The sequence below is a fragment of the Myodes glareolus genome, chromosome 4 (assembly GCF_982192425.1).
Source record: "Myodes glareolus chromosome 4, mMyoGla1.1, whole genome shotgun sequence".
In the NCBI taxonomy this organism is placed as follows: domain Eukaryota; kingdom Metazoa; phylum Chordata; class Mammalia; order Rodentia; family Cricetidae; genus Myodes; species Myodes glareolus.
Genome location: NC_142029.1, coordinates 17,220,972 through 17,237,882, shown reverse-complemented (window position 1 = coordinate 17,237,882; position 16,911 = coordinate 17,220,972). Strand labels below are relative to the sequence as shown.

Sequence of the window (16,911 nt, the reverse complement as noted above, 5' to 3'; positions counted from 1 at the left end):
GCTTTGGTAGGTCTGTGTGCTAGGTCTGGCTCCCTAGGTCCTACCTCTGGGCCATGCGAGCTTTCCCAGGGACCGTCTACATCTCTGAGATCAGGAAAGCAGGTTGTCCTTCACTGGTCCTTGTCTTGCTCATTCCACAACTTCTGCCCGACACCCCCAGCCCACCCAGCTCTTTACTTCCAATGGTTGCCTGTGTCCGGGTACACCTTAGGCTTCGCTGTAGGGAGCCAGTCTATGCGTCATCTAAGGGAGTCACTTCCTGTGTTCCCTCATGTCCTGAGTACCACCTTGACCTTGTAGAGAACACCATAGGAAAAAAAAATATTTCACTGGGGCTGGAGAGATGGCTTGGTGATTACGGACAGTTCCTGCTCTATCGTGAAGACCAGAGTTTACATCCTCACAGCCATATCAGGTGGCTCTCAAATGCCTAGAGCTCTGAGTGATCACACGCTGTATTCTGGCCTCTGTGGGTACCCTCACATATGCGTGTGAACTCACACACACACACAAAAATCCTTTTTAAAAAGACAAAGCACTTTGTTTACAAGAAAGAGCAAGAACTGTGGTGTGAGACAGGAAGGACAGAGGACTCATGGCTTCTTGCACCAGGTGGGCTGGGCTCTCTGTGCACTGACCCTGTGAAGCAAGGGCTTGCATGTGGAAAGAGCATTTGCCCCACCTCAGAGAACATTCTTTACACCTCTGTGGCTAGCACGGAAAGAATTTCATCTGGGCTAGTGTTGTCAAGCATCATTCAGACAAGAAACTGAGACCCAGTGAAAAGGGACTCCCCCAAGACCAGAGACTAGCACAGTGGCTCCAAACATTTTAGGGGGCCAGACACCACTTTGAAAATTGGACAAGTGATAGAGGCCATGATTTGCCCAGAGCTTGGCGGGTCCCCAGCCTCTCCAAACTCTATTCGAGGACCGCTTTGCATCCTGCTTCCCACATTCTGCAGCAAGCAGATGACCCGGGATCTGAATTCCAGCATTGGCCTCTTAGCCCAGTTTCCCCTCCTCCCCGCGGCTGGCCTCCTGTTTTCATTAGAACAGATCTGGCTTGCCTTGGAGCCCTTGGCCTGCATTTTGCTTCGGGCAGCTCTGCCTTGTACAGCATTCTGGGATTTCGATGCTCAGCCCTCTAGCTGCTCTCCCTCCACCTGAGGGGGGTTAGTGACATTGAGTGCTGTGCCAGGCCTCTCTGGAGAGGGCTTTCTGGAGCGAGAACTGGAGATATAGGTCTGAGCCCCAGCTGACTGCCCTTCGCTAGAGGCAGGGAGGAAGTCTGACAGTATTTCAGGCAGTTTAGGGGCGAACACAGGGCGATTTTCCCTTTGAGTAATTAGCTTATACTAATTAGATATTGAATAGATTCCTTGTGATATTTCATGCGTGTGTATAATGCATTTTGATGATATTCACCATTAATACCATTTCATGCCCCGCTTTCTTTCCTGCTGATCCCCTTCCTCTGCCCAGCTAGACCCCTCCTACTTTCATTATTTTAAAACCTTATTCACTGTGTGTGTATACAAAGGTCAGAGGACAACTTTCGGGCATCGGTTCTCCCTTTCCCCAAAGGCTCTGGGCTAGCACGGTTGTCAGGCAGTCCCAGAAGCCTCTTTACCAGCTAGCCCGTCTTGGTGTCCCCCTCCCATTTTACTGTCTATTCTTTATGACACAGTGACTTCCGTTAGCATTGCTTACAGAAGCCCAAGTGCCGGATCGATTAGAGGAGCTTGGGCACTTTATCCTGGGGCTCTATCGCTGAAGAAATGTCCCTCCCTCCCCTAGCAACCATTAGCTGCCTGTAGTTCTTCAGGGAGGGGTGGAGTCCCTTGAGTATTTCTGCTGCTCTGCCCTGTCCACTGCTGCAGGAAGCCTATCTTGAAATTTCCAGAAGTCTCTCTCAAATGCTCCAGGCTGTCCCTCTAGCCGTCCGCCTTCACTGTGGCCTTCCGCTCCCATTCTCCTGGCTTCTTCAGATTCCAGGGTCCCGAGCAGCAGTGTGCCCTGCCCCCAGCCCATGTTTGTGGAAAGCGTATTTGCTGCAAGGACTTACCCCAGTTCCTCTGGGCCTGGGCCTCTGCAGGTTCAGGTGCAGGGCCCCGCTGCCTGTGTACTCCAGAGGCTGCTGATGCCCTGACTGCATACTGCTCCCAGAGGGCAAAAGGAACCAGCTGTCTTTGTTAGAGGTTATTTTTTCCCCTCCAAGGCTCTGCCCAGCACCCAGTGTGGCTCTAGGCGAGGGTGGAATCTATGCTGGAGTCCTGTGGGGCTGGGCTTAGATCAGCTGCTGGCCTCAGCTCCACCTTGAGCTCCTCAGCTTCACTCATTCTCTTGACCTAGGTATCTAACGGGGGCAGCCGCAGGGCCGCACGTGAACGTTCCCTTGATAAGGCTCCCCCAGATCTGCACGAGTCCGTGAGTGGCTTAGCCGCTCACTCTAGGCCCTCATCTGTGTTTAGAACTAGGCCCACTTTCTGTAAAGAGGCAGAGAATGAATACTTTGTAGGTCACGTGCCGCTTTTCTGAAAGCTGCTGATTTTGTTTATTAGTCTGTTTATTATTGTCAGCATCTCATTGTCTTAGTTGACTTTGCATTCAATATGCAATCAGGGTGACCTTGAGTTTCTTAATCTCCCATCTCTACCTCCTTAGTTCTGGGAGCATGGGTGGCATGGGAAACCATGGCTCGTTTATGTCATGCTAGGAACTGAACCCCGGGCTTCAAGTAGTCTGACAAGCAGTCTGCCAGCTGAGTCACCTCTCCAGAGCCCTGGAGCTTTTCCTTCTGTTCTTCTGTGTTTCTTTTCTCTTCTCTTTCCTTTCTTTCTCCTTTCTTTTAGTAACTTTTTACAAAATAAAAGCTAATAGTAGCTCATGGATTGTCAAAAACAGGCCACACCCTGGCTCAAGGGCTGTAGTTGGCTGGTGTCGGACCCTCGTGATGATGTAGGACCCTCATGATGATATAGGACCCTCGGGATGATGTAGGACCCTCGGGATGGTGTAGGACCCTCGGGATGGTGTAGGACCCTCGGGATGGTGTAGGACCCTCGGGATGATGTAGGACCCTCGGGATGATGTAGGACCCTCGGGATGATGTAGGACCCTCGGGATGATGTAGGACCCTCGGGATGATGTAGGACCCTCAGGATGATGTAAGCCAGGTGGGACTGCAACCCTCAGGGAGGCCTCTGGAGAGATGGTTCTTAAGCCAGATGGGGAATTTGGGAACCTCTGCTAGGAAGAGAAAATGACAGGGAACGGGCAGAGGCCAGAAGGTGTCAGGGTCTCTGCAGAGAATGGCTGAAGTGGGACTTCCTCTGGTGACGTCACACAGAAAAGCCGGGAGATTGGACGCTTGGTCAGCTTAGAGATCTTAAGCCACTCTTAGGAGACAGAAAGCTGGGACTGGAGAGATGGCTCAGAGGTTAAGAGCACTGACTGCTCTTCCAGAGGTCCTGAGTTGAGTTCAATTCCCAGCAACCACATGGTGACTCACGCTATCTGTAATGAGATCTGGTGCCCTCTTCTGGCCAGCAAGCATACAGACAGACAGAACACTGTATACATAATAAATCTAAAAAAAGAAGACAGAAAGCCTATCCTTGGTCAGTGGGGCCCTATCCACGGTCACTAGTCACCTCAGGCTTGTTGACTCCACCCCCTCCCTTCTGAGGCATGTTTCCATCACCCATAGCCACAGTGGCAGGGTTTTGTAGGGTGAATGCAGGGTTTGGTAGGGTGAATGGAGCTATGGCCGCAGGAGCCTGAGTGAGCTTCATTCATCTTGGTGGGGCACAGTGAGACTAGGAGCCCCTGCTCACACCTCAGAACGTCTTCTTCCAGGGCAGCCTATGACATTCCCCCCTGAGGCTCTGTGGGTGACTGTGGGGCTCTCTGTCTGCCTTGTGGTACTGCTGGTGGCCCTGGCCTTTGTGTGCTGGAGAAAGATCAAGCAGAGCTGCGAAGAGGAGAATGCAGGTAAGCGTGTGTGTGTGGGAGTGTGTATACATGTAGGTACGCACATGTGCATACATGTCCACATGTCTTGAGGCATGTCACTGTCTTAGTTTCTTAGGTGCAGCTGTAAGAGAATACTCGAGACAGGATCGAATAAAAAACAGAAATTTACTGGCCTGTGCTTCTCAAGTTGGGAGTATCATATCCAGGTAGTAGGGAGAGCAGAGAAGTCACTTGCCATAAAAGAATGAAGGCTGGAGTTTGGAACCCTAGCACACACCTAAATATCTAGTGGGCATGGCAGCTTGTCTATAATTCCAGCATTTAGAAGGAAAAGGCAGGGCTTCCCCAGATCAGACTGATCAGCTAGACTAGCCATATCAGTGAGCTCTGGATTCGATTGAGAGACCCTGCCTTAATGAATAACAAGAAGCATGAGCAAAGAAGCCTCTTGCTGTCAGCCTTGGACCTCTACATATATGCATGCCCACATGTGCACCCACACACATGTAAACAGGCATGCGCGAATACAACACACTCAGACACAAGCACAAAGTAAGTAAGTCAATAACATACCTAGGCACCAGCATCTGGTGAGGCCTTGCTGATCATTAGCTGGTGGAAAATGAGAGGGTGAAGGTCACAGTGGGGTGCCATCTGCAAGGGTGGAGCTGTCGGAGCCTAATCACCTCTTAGAAGTGTCACCTCTTTAAAAAATTAATTTAAAATTTAAATTTATTTTAAACTTAAAGTTTTTGCATATGTGTGTTTTGCCTGCATGTATGCACCGAACCATGGTTACAGATTATTATTACACCCGCCATGTGGGTGCTGAGAACAGAATCTTGTTCTCTGCAAAAGCAGACAATGCTCTTAACTATTGAGCCAGCCCAGAAGTCACGCCCCTTGATACTGCTGAATCTAATTTCAGTATGCATTTGGGAGGGGACAGGCATTCAAACCCAGCAGTTGCTATGTCCGTGACAGAATGAACAGGAAGGGGGTACACAGAGGGCCCTAGCCTGAGACCTCGTGGCTAATTGTCCTCTGTGAATCAGTATAACCTGCCTGTCCGTGAGTGAACATGGCAGATGGGTGTAAACAAGAGTGTGATGTGTCTTGAAGATGGTAGTGTGTAAGGCTGCATGCAGTGTGACAAGGGATGAGTGTGTCTGAGTGAGAAAAGGTTCAGAGCCTGGTGAGCATTTAGCTTGTGTGTCACGAGAGTGTGTGTCTTCCTCAGATACTACTGTCTGCTGGGTGAGGGGGTTATGAATTGGTACTAGTGAGTGGACATTGGTGGGTGGCACCTGAGTAGATGGAGGTGTGAGAGCTGGGTAGTAGTGGCTGGAAGGCGAGTAGGCATGAGGAGGAAGTGCAGGGAGTTTGGTCAGTTGTGGGTAAGTGATGCTTGTGACTTGGATGGTTAATTGGGCTGTGCGAGGCTGGTAGAGGATGCACAGACAGACAGAAGTGGGGTACGGAGGGACTGGGGAGATGACGGTCAGTAAAGGACCTGCTGTGTAAGCATGAGGACTTGAGTTTGGGTCCCCAGCACCCTCGTAAGTCTGGCGTGGCAGCTTGCTTCTGTAACCCTGGGGTTAGGGGGACAGGAGGCCCGCTGACATTCTCTGGGCAGCCAGTCTAGCTCAGTCAGCGCGCTCCATGTTCAGTGAGGAACCCCGTCTCAGATAAGGTGGAGGGTGATTGAGGAAGACACTTGATGCCAACCTCTGGCTTTTGTGCACATGTACACACACGTGCACATACACCACACACACACACACACACACACACACACACACACACACACACACACATACAAAACATAACAGAAGTGGGGTGCAGATGTGGTGATGTCGACTGGGCTGGTCCCTGGCCAGACGAGTGCTGGGCTCTCTGCTGGGCCCTTCCGTTCTATCCTAGGTTCAGCTCTGCTCTGCTCGGGTCTCAAGCATTCTGACCAGAAGGTGTGGAGTGTGGGAATGTAAGCACTGAGAAAGTCTGTTATTCATCCTTCTAGGCGCTGAGGACCAAGACGGGGATGGAGAAGGCTCCAAGACAGGTGAGTCTGGCCTTCTTCACTGGGAGGCATCAGGGACAGGAGAACAGGACTTCACGCTCTGAGGTTTGAATGAAATACCCTCTGGTGGAGCCCCCAAACCAGAAGGGGTCCGGAGGTAGAGTACTGGACTGCCATAGGAGTCTCCTGCCTACCCTAACCTGTCCTTCAGGAGTATGCCACCTGAGAGCTTCCCAGGGGTGGGAAGAGGGCTTCAGGAGAGAGGCAGTCTCTTGTAAACAAAGGAGCCTTTGGCAAATATTTGTCTTTTTGGCCTATTTTTCCCATATGTCAAAAAAAAAAAAAGGCATGAGAACAGGTCTCTAGGCTTTTCTGGATTGAGTTAAATGAGACAATCTATATAGAAAACAGTACCGCAGCTGGTGTCTTGTTCAGAGCTTACAGTGGTGCCCCGTTGTGAACCAGCAGACAGCTGCCCTGTTCTTAGGCTGTGTCACATGGGTGAGGTGCTTCGCTCTGGGCTTCCATGTCTCTCCTGAAAATACCATCTTGACCCTGTTCTGATGGCACCTGAGAGCTATTCTGAAGCGCTCTCTAGAGCCCAGAGAGGCAGGTGCCTTGCAGAGGGTCCTGGGCTGAGATCTGGTCCTAGGGTGGGTACTGAGGTCCTGGTGCCCCAGAGCTGCAGGACCAGGAGTGACCAGGCTGAAAAAGGCAGGTTTCCCATGAGCCATCTTGGACTGCTCCAGTTGACACCCCAGTAGAAGGAAGGGCAGGAGCGATGCCTGGGGGCTGCTGTAAATCTTGCAATTAATTCTCCACCCACCTGTTGGCACCTGTGTGGCAGGCGTGGAGATGAGCCTGGGATCGGCCTCACGTCTCATGCTTAGAGACAGATGTTGGCAGAGGGAGGGAGAAAGGGAGAGAGGATGGACAGGAGAGTCAGTCAGCCTCTCGGCCACGTGACCCTGGGCCTCTGGAGGCATCTGCAACCATGGTCCTCATGTGGTCCTCATTTCACCTCATTTATGATCTGGGCTCTATGTGCTGTCTGGGGACGGGTGCTTGTCTGTAATAACAGGAAACGGAGGCTCAGAGAGAAAAGACACACGGGACTTATTCAGAGACGGTGGAGGTGGGACTGAGGCTTGGGATGGCCGTCTGGGGCTCCTCCCCTGGCACTGTGATGGTGCTCCCAGCCTGCCCATCCCATCCCATTCCTTCTGCATCCTCACCCTTACTTCTTCCTCTGCCTGCCTCCCTGGGGTTCCTCTCTTATCACATGCTCCTTCTCCCCCCCTTTTTTTTTCAGCTCTGCGGCCTCTGAAACACTCTGAAAACAAAGAAGGTAAAGATATATTATTGCCTGAAATGGAATGTGTGTGTTTGTGTGTCTGTGTAGGAAGCTGGGGAGTGGGGCAGCCATCATCACCCTTCTGCTGCTGACCTGTGTCCCCCGCCCCCAGAAGAACAGCACTCACTCACCTGGTGAAATGGTGGAGTAGAGGAACCCCAGTCCTAGCTTCTCCAGTAGGACCCAGATGTCCGACACAGGCTTATATAACATGAGGGCCGGCTTGTTGGGGTTTCTGTCCCACCCGGTACCCCACAGCTGGCAACTCCCAAGGAAAATCACACACAGGACTCCATAAGATTATAAACTGATTGGCCCATTAGGTCAGGTTTCTTATTAGTCCTTGTAACTTATATTAATCCATTATCATTATCTATGTTAGCCACACGGCTCAGTACCTTTCTCAGTGTGACAGCTCACATGTTGCCTCTTCAGTGATCTGGGCAGGAATGGCAGAGGAACTTCCTGCTTCCCAGAATTCTCCTTGCATCACCTCTACTTCCTGTCTAGTTTTCCCACCTATACTTCCTGCCTGACCAATCAGCGTTTTATTAAAATATGATTGACAGAATACAGATAATCCTCCTGCACTAGGCTTACCTATACCAGGCAGTTCTGCCTCTTCTGTCTGACAGTCTGAAAGCTGCAGGTAGCCTGGGGCCTGGATTCTGTACCCTGTAACATGAAGCTTCCATCCCTGGGTCCAAGGGGTTGCTGCTGTGGCTGCCATGCCGCCTCCAGAGGCAAGGGATGAGAAGGAGGGCAGAGAACATCTTTCTAGGGCTTGCCCAAAAATAGCTCCTGTCACTTTAGATACATCCCATTGGACAGAACCTAGTCATGTGACCTGTTTCTCAGGTGAGCCTAGAAGTGTAGCTTTCATCTGGGTGGCCGTTTCTGGTGCATAGGAGGTGGCCAGTCGGTACAGCAGTCATTATTACGTCCGCAGGTTTGTTAGGAAGCCTAGGAAATGAGAGATCTCCCTGTGGATGGGAAGCAGTGAGCGCAGAAGAGTGAAGTCCTGCTGATGAGAATATCAGCCGAAGAGAGTTGCTGCCCAGAGTAACCCCATGGGTGAAGCAATGGGCTTCCCTGCTCCCCAGCAGGTACCTTGACTTTAGTCTGTGTCCAAGATGGATGACTGTGGAGACAGGATATGACAGTTCCTTTCCTGAGGATATAGACAGAACCCAAAGGAAGGGAGAAGAGCAGAGCCATGTGTCCCCAAGGCCTTCTAAACTGCTGGTGCAAGCTGGAATGTGGAGCGGGGCTGGGGGTGTCAGATTTGGATCTTCTTCAATACGGAGGCAAAGTCAGAGAGAGAAGGTTCCCTGCAACATTACTCTCCAGGTCATTAGGATGGGAAGAGGCGCCCTGCCAGGGGAGGGAATTGGGCCAGACCTTGAAGGGTGAGTCAGATGGACCAAGCAGGTCAGTAGGAGGGAGTGTGTGGAGTGACTGTCTTACCTGGCTCCTATGTACATACTGGCCTCCAGTGTGGTGGTGTAAGAAGACACATGCTTTACTCTATCCGTCCTGTGCACAGGTTAGGGGTACACACCCCCAACCTGGGTAAGCGACTTTGGATGTATTCCCAGGAATAGAACTTTCAACTTCTAATGCAATTCTCCTTTTGCTTTCATCCTACCATGAAATGCAGACGATGGACAAGAAATAGCCTGACTGGGAGCTGCTGCCTTCCCCAGGTGGGGAACCTACTCTCTGGCTGTGTTGAGTCTCAATGTGAGCCCCACCCCCAACGCATGGGTTCTACTCCACACCATTCTTCAAAGGATGTGGTACATCGGCCACCCACAGCCTTATTTCTCTGATGGACTTGATTCCCATCATCCTGCAGCCTTATTTTCCCAGTGACACAATACGCGAGCCATCCTGCGGCCTTATTTCTTATGGACGTGACACACAGACCGCTCCACCTCAGTGTTCCTCTAGAGTCACCCAGTGGCCTTGTTTCTCCAGTGACACCACACGTGAGCCTTCCTTCGACCTTCTCTCTTATGAACCCACACAAATCACCCCACCTCCTTGCTCTTCCAAAGTCACACAGACTGTGTAACTGCTGTTAGTCTCCACGGCACATAACTAACTATTCAGATGAACCCCTGCCATCTTTATTTGAAGCCAGCTGCACCGTCATCTCTTGGTTTTTCCCATGGCCCTGCTACATCTCACTTACCGCTCCTCAACCTTTGTTCTGACTAGTGTGGATCCCATCTCTTCAGCATCTCCCAAGACTTCATCCAGACTCACCTGCCCTGGGCTTGGCTTTGGCTGTCTCCCTCCCTGGCTAAGTGTGATGGGACACTCTCCCCATCTGTACACACAGGTACAGTGACACTTGCGGCTGCACGTGCTGGGACACGTACAGACTTGCCTTGCATGGTGTCCTCTGGCTGCCCTGGGCTGTGCCCATTCTCCCCACAGGAAGCAGGTACTGGTTGCCCTGGTTCTCAGAGCCCCTCAAGGGGTCAGCCTTCATCCCTGTGCTTTCCCAAGTTTGGAATCTTTGATACTTTTACTTTCTTAGTTAAATCAATGTCTGTAGAGCCACCATAGGGGTCAGTGCTGAATTGGGTGCCAGGGTCCTGCAACAAAATCAGAGTCCCTTCCCTCGAGACCTCAGCTTCCAGCTGGGAAATTGCTTCCTATTATACCCATCTGTGCCCACAGTTTCTGGATACCTCACTCTCAGCCCACACTAGCTCTGACCCAGGGCCTGGAGAGAGCACAGCCCTTTGCCATACTTGGAGAACTGGGTGTTTCTAGAATTTTTCTAGATGTGGACTGAAAGGCAGGTGGCCACAGCCATGCAGACCTGGATGGGGGCAGCAGCCTATGTCATACTGGGACCGTCTCAACAGCTGGAGCCCTTGAGGACAAGAAAGGACTGCTCCTTACCATGGTGCTATTCTGGAGCTGGGGCTTGTTCCTGGCCTGTCTCTGACAGCCCTGGCTTCTTGCAGAGCAGAACTTCTGGTGTCCCCTTGAAGGCATCTCTCCCACCCCAGTACTAGAGAATGTGAGGATAATCTACATGGACCCTGGCCAGGTGTCATAGTGCACGCCTTTAATCCCAGCACTTGGAAGGCAAAGGCAGGAGGATCTCTGAGTTTGAGGCCAGGCTGGTTTATGGCGCATGTTCCAGAATAACTGGGGCAACACAGAGAAACCATCTCAAAAGACAAAACAAAAATAAAATAAGAAGCAAATATGAGACTCTGTTAATGGGGTGCACTGTGGGAGAAATAAATGCCTTTGTCTTTCAATAGCTTCTTGTCTGTGATGTGTGCAAAACAGTGGAGTGGCTTGGTGCTAAAGGGGAGGAATCTGTCCTGGGCATTCAGGCGGGGATAGGGCTACCTACTTCACCATGAAGATTTTTTTCTCCACTGTGGTTCCTCTTCTCAAGCTTCTGTCAAGTTGAGGAGAAAAACAAAACAAACAAACAGAAATCAACCAAACAAAAGAACCCTAAGAGGCAGAGGGGCAGGAGGAAGCAGATGCTAGAGGAATGGGTGTGCACACCGTTCCTGGCTGACCCCAGTGGAATGTGGAGTAGCCCAGGACCTGGCTCTACTCTGACATGGAGCAGGACATTGACCTTTGGGCTCACTTCTGGAGACCTCCCACTTAGGAAGTCTGAGGCGATAGTGAACTTGGAGGAAAAACTAATTTCCAGGGAACCAGATTCAGGGATAGGGGAGCCTGCAGAATGTCCTGCATCCTTTTCCCTTGGGAAATAGCTTCAGCACTAGGCCTTGTCGGAGCATCCCGAGCCGTGGACAGGAGGCTGCGCGGCTGTGGGGCTCGGGCTACTGAGCTTTTTTTAACCCCTGCTCCACAACTAACATGACCGTATCCCTCAAACCTCAACACTGAGGGTTTCTTTACTGAATGGGGATAAAGCGCCCTGCACGGAAAGCAGTGACATTCTTTACAAACTCGGTGATTTGGGGGCGGGGATGTGTAGCAGGGTGCTCGCCTAACATGTATAAAGTCGTGGTCTTGATCCCTAGCACTGTGTGAATGGGACATGGTAGTGCGCATCTACATTCTTAGCAGTCAGGAGTTGGAAACAGGGGATCAGAGTTCAAGGTCATCTGACCTACATATTGAGTTTGAGAGCAGCCTGGGCTACATGCGATCTTGTCTTAAAACAATAACAACCCAAACTGGAGGATTTGTTATAAAATTGAAGGCTCTGGTAACAAAAAGATTTGCCTTGCTTGATGTCTTACACTGGGTGCTCTTGGGTGGGTTTTGGAATCTCAAATCTCTGCCTCCCCTGACTCTTGGTGCCTTTGTGAACTTGCTCCCCTCCCTGGACCTCAGTCCCACCCGGGGTTGAACAACAGCTTCGGAGGTTTGTCGTGAGGTTCAGGCAACAGCGATGGAGAAAACATGCTGGGCACCTGTGAGGGCCGACTGAGATTTTCCTGACCAGCAGTCAGTGACACGCTACTGCTGACTTGGTGGGGTGTGCAGCGACTCTGGGCCAGCGATCTGCCCCTGTTTTCCCATCTGCATGAAGAGAGAAAACTGGTGTCTTTTCTTTCTGTCAGGCTGAGGTGAGGGTCAGACATGACGCTATCCAGTGCTTTAGAAGAGACTTCGCTGGTGTGGGATGGGCCTGGAAGCTGAGCGTGAGGGAAGTGGCCACTGAGGCCCCTGATGACAGGTGCCTTGGAGAGCAGTATTTTTAGCTGCCCTTCCTGGGCAAAGCTCCAATTCCTGCATTTTAATGGAGAAATAATTCTCACAGTGCGACAAGCTGTAGCCTGCAGGTGTCACATTCATATTAAAGAGAGGACAGAGCAAGGGTTCATTCGCCTGGCTGGAGGTGTGACCGGAATTCACCCCTCGCACCATTTGTAACCTGGATCTGGCCACTCAGTCACTCATGGGGAGGGAACAGGAAGAGTCAGAATGGTGTGGACAGGGCCCTGAGTTCCCGTCTCTCCTAATGGCTTGTTACAGATGGTTCTGCTTGCATGTAGAGTTGAATGACGGCTCGGGATGGGCTGTTCCCAGAGTAGCACTTGGCCTTGTTCAGTTCCAGGATGTGGATACTGAATGGGAACCTGTGAGTCCATGAGCAGAAACTCTGGACGATTCTGAGCGGAGCAATTTCCAGAGCTCCAGATGCAAAGCCCCCCCACCATGTGTGTCTATGCGTGTTCACACCTCTGTGCACTCACATGTGGAGGCCCGAGGGTGGTATCTGCTGTCTCCCTCCATCACGCTCCACCTTATGTTCTGAGGCAGGGTCACGCCGGAAAAGAGGCACAGTTCACCGTTTCAGCCAGGCTTTCTAGAACATTTGCCCCAGGAGATTATAGGTGACCCTTTTTTGGGGGTTATAGGGATCTGAACTCTGGCCTTTACTCTTGTATGGCACTCTACCCACCCAGCCATCTCCCCAGTCAGTGAAGCCAAGTCTTAAGCTGCGCCACGAAGCCAGTGTTGTCTTGAGAAACCAAAACTCCTCAAGGGGCTCTGTAGAGGAGCAGGGGCCAGGCTGGGGTGCCTCATAGGAGTGCTGGAGCTCTGATAGGCACAGATGCAAATGCAGACGTGGAGAACCGGGCTGTTCTCCCACTGTCCTCCACTCAGGCAAATGGTTGACTTTTACTTTTTTGTTGTTGTGGTTGTGTTTTTTGAGACAGGGTTTCTCTGTGTAACTTTGGAGCCTATCTTGGAACTTGCTCTGTAGACCAGGCTGGTCTACATAGATTCACTTGCCTCTGCCTCCTGAGTGCTGGGATTAAAGGCATGCGCCACCACTGCCCAGCTACAATTTGCTTTTTTTCCAGACTTTTCTCCAGATGAGGTAGTTAGAAGAATGACAATGTACATCTGAGAATGTTATTCTGCAACATTTCCTGACTTTCTTTACCATTTCCCAAGTCTCTTCCTTCTTCCTCTTTTCTCTTTCCACTGATATTTGACACATCCAGCATCTAAATTTTGCTACTCCTCAATATGTGGGTTCATGATATTTTACACAAGTGTCACTGCTACTTTGATCAAGATCTAGAACAATGTTGGAACCCCACAAAGTTCCCTTATGTCCTTCCGCAGGCAACAGACCCACCCAGAGGTACCATCTGGCTGCTTTCTGGGTGAATTAGCCCTACTTCTTGAACTTAGTAGCTGAATAGACAGTGATGCTATTTTGTATCTAGCGTCTAGCAAACACTTCCTTCATTCCTTGTAAGCGGAGAGGGAGCAGCTCCTAGTGCCTGATCTGGAAGTGTCTTGTCAGTTCCTGTACTTTGGACACAACTAATCCAGGTTTCCATACCATGAGGTTCTGCATGTGGGATTGCAAGGCACCTTTCATTTTATTTGGATTGCAGGGGCAGAACATTTTGTATCTTCGTCTGGTCTCAAGTTCACTATATAGCCAAGGGTGACCTCAAACTTCTGATCTTGCTTCTACCCTCCAGGTGCTGACCTTATGGTATGCACCACTGTGCCCACAGCACCCAGGGCTCCACACATGCTGAACAAGCACTGTGGAGGAGCTACATCCCTGGTTCTCTGAATTTATTCGAAACGCTGGTGGAGCTGTCTGCTGTCTGAGTTGCCTTTCCAGTTGGGCCCATGCAGAGGGGAATACAGGGTCACTAGCAAAGTAGATTCTAAATCAGTGACCAGAACTTGTGACCGCCTCTTTCTCTTATCTCTCTGGACTCTTCAGCATTTTCCTGGGAGCTGTGTCCATTTCTGGGCTCTTGAACCTGGGAAAATATGTCTACCCACCCACTAGATATGTGGATGCAGACCTGTGGTCTGAATATATCAGGCTGGCTCTGAGTGCAGAACTCTTGGCCATAATTGATGGGAAGGCTTATCAGCATTTTGGATTCAGGTGCCTTGGGGAAGTGCAATCGTCTGCCCACACTGATTCCCAAGGCATTCATAACCTGCCATTTGGCTCCACCAGCTCCAGGTTCTTCCGATGACATTATTTCATCACTAATGAGGCAGGGCGTTTTGGAGCAGGGAGAAATCTAGGTCTCATAGGGCAGACAGACCTTAGATGGAAAGTTTGTGACCTTTGCTTCCTACCTTTCCCAAGCATCTGTGCTGCAAAACATCCCCACCCCCAAACTTCCCTTTGCCCTCCTCGAAACACATTTTATTATTGTTCTTTCCAGATTGAAGCCCTGGCTGAGCTCATACTGTATCCACTCCTAAGAGAGCAACCTTCTTCATCCTGCGCACGACGCACCAGTCGCAAAGCTCCAGGCCCCATTTAGTCCAGTGCACTCTGGCTGCTCACTAAGATCACTTAGGGAGGTTTTAATAACACTGGTGCTTGGGCTCCGTCCCTAGAAGTTCTGATGCAATTGGTTGAGGTCATTGCTGAATAGCTGATGCATGTTCTCTCGGGGCTCTAGCCAGACTTTGCAAGTTAATGCAAAATGGAATTCTGAGAGAGACCCCTGAGCTTTGAGAGGAGGCACCAAGACAAGTCAGCTGTTCCATCGCCACTGTATCTGACCAAGGGATCCTTGGTTTCCAGTGGCCAGAAGCTCAGAAAACTGGAGTAAGGAAGACCAGCGGAAGTGGTCAAATGCATTGTGGGGCCCAGGAAGTTAGCAGAAACTCCACGTTCTGTCCCCAGTCAGATCATGCATCCAGGCCCCGGAGAGAAGAGGGATGTGGTGCCATGTGTGATGGCCAAGTCTCTTCAGCTTTCTGATAGCAGATGGGGGTCTCCTTCCCACTTCTACTTCCTCCCTCTGGGTCTCTCTCTTGTCACCCTCCTGGGCCTCCAGATGTGCACAGTCACGTGGTTGATTCTGGCTCCCTCTTCTCTCCAGCACTATATGCTCAGTGTGGGGAGGAACCATCTGTCTCCCTCCTGTAAGCAACTGTCAGTCTGTGAGCCTGTGCCCACACTATTAGGGAAATAGCCTTCTCTCTCTTCCTGACCCTTATAATAGAGGTGTTCCTACTCCAGAGTATCCTGGGGTCCCCACTATACTATAGACCCACACTGGCCAGAGTGACTAAGCTTAGTGTCTCTCTTCTTTGGTCTTTACCACTGCAACTGGCCTCCCCTCCTTCAAATTCCTGCAGGCCTCTGGCCTCTAGTTCCTCCTCAGGATCCAGACTTGCCACCAAGGTTCATGGTTCAAGGTCAGTATGCTCCCAGGTCCAGGTGTGTGGCCTATTTACATCCAGGCCCTGTGTTACTCCATGGAAGTTCCTGTACTGTGTTGCTCGTACTGTTGGAGGTAAGGAGGAGATGCCTACATGTTTACAAAGCCTTATTAGCTGAAGTAATGCAGTGGAATTGCTACCAATGAAACAATGCGTTCGTGTGTGTGTGTGTGTGTGTGTGTCTGTACGTATATGTATGTATCTATTTGTGTGCATGTAGGCGTGTTTAGCCATGCATGCACAAGTGGCAGAGGGTGGTTTCAGATTATTTTCCTTATTTGTTCGCTACCTTATTTTTTGAGGCAGTATCTCTCACTGAACCTGGAGCTTGCTCTTTTGGGCTAGACTGCAAGCTCCTGGGACTTCCTTGTCTCTGCCTCTCCCAGTGTTGGGGTTATAGGTATGCTTTCCCATGTCCAGCTTCTTATGTGAGTTCTGGGTATCTGAACTTAGGTCCTCCTACTTGCACAGCAGGAACTTTACCCACTGAACCATCTTTCCTGCCCAGTTGATGCACTATTTCTTGTTCCTCTGGCACGTTTGTCTGTGTACCACTTTTTTTTTTTTTTTTTAGTATCCACAGGGAGGATGTTGCTCAGACACATTTATTAATGCCACATTGTAAATGGCACTTAGGAAAGTGTACAGTGATGTTCCATGTTCCCATCTAGCACAGCTTGCTTAAGTTTAGCCGACAGGATTCATCTATTTATTTATTTATTTGTTTGTTTATTTATTTATTTATTATGTATACAATATTCTGTCTGTATGCCTGCAGGCCAGAAGAGGGCACCAGACCCCATTAAGAATGGTTGTGAACCACCATGTGGTTGCTGGGAATTGAACTCAGGGCCTTTGGAAGAGCAGGCAATGCTCTTAACCTCTGAGCCATCTCTCCAGCCCCGACAGGACTCATCTTGAGTGGACTCAGGGAGCAGTTAGTGACGACCATGGGCAGGGGCAGGACTGGAGCCTTCCAAAGCTTTACTTCTTTTATCAGCACTCCTGATTTTATAGAGGATGAAGGTCATCAATCCCATTCCTACCCAAATTTCCTGGTAAACCTGGGTACAGTAGGGTTTCATGGGGACCCAGACATTCTTAATAAGACTCTGAAGCATCTTAGCAGGATCAAGGCCACAGGCCACACCAGATTCCCACAAGCCTGGGAAAGGTCACTGAGCACGCAGGCGCTGTGTGGGGCCAGCCGGTCTGTGTACCACTTTTGTGCCTGATGCCCACATAGTCCAGGAGAGGGATGGTGCTGGGAATTGAACTCGATCCTCTGAAAGAGCAGCCAGTGCTCTTAATGGCTAAGCCATCTCTCCAGTCCTATGTCCCTATGGTTTTTGCAGCTGCATCAA

At 50.5% G+C, this 16,911-nt stretch overlaps 1 protein-coding gene and 1 pseudogene across 4 annotated transcripts in view; one reads left to right on the top strand and one right to left on the bottom strand.

The window, feature by feature from the left end:
- Cd276 (CD276 molecule) overlaps positions 1-10,638 on the top strand; it is a 32,014-nt gene extending 21,376 nt beyond the window's left edge. For 3 of the 4 annotated variants that reach the window (XM_085689131.2, XM_087905282.1, XM_085689133.2), the window contains 4 exons: positions 3,861-3,995; positions 5,998-6,039; positions 7,310-7,345; positions 9,012-10,638. In XM_085689131.2, coding sequence (XP_085545257.2) covers positions 3,861-3,995; positions 5,998-6,039; positions 7,310-7,345; positions 9,012-9,034 — 236 coding nt within the window. In that variant the 3' untranslated portion in view covers positions 9,035-10,638. The remainder of the gene's footprint in view (positions 1-3,860; positions 3,996-5,997; positions 6,040-7,309; positions 7,346-9,011) is intronic. The other variant, XM_085689132.2, reaches the window with a different exon arrangement.
- A 5,817-nt stretch (positions 10,639-16,455) lies between these two features.
- LOC125393404 (ATP synthase F(0) complex subunit j, mitochondrial pseudogene) lies at positions 16,456-16,668 on the bottom strand (annotated as a pseudogene).
- Between the last annotated feature and the right edge of the window lie 243 nt (positions 16,669-16,911).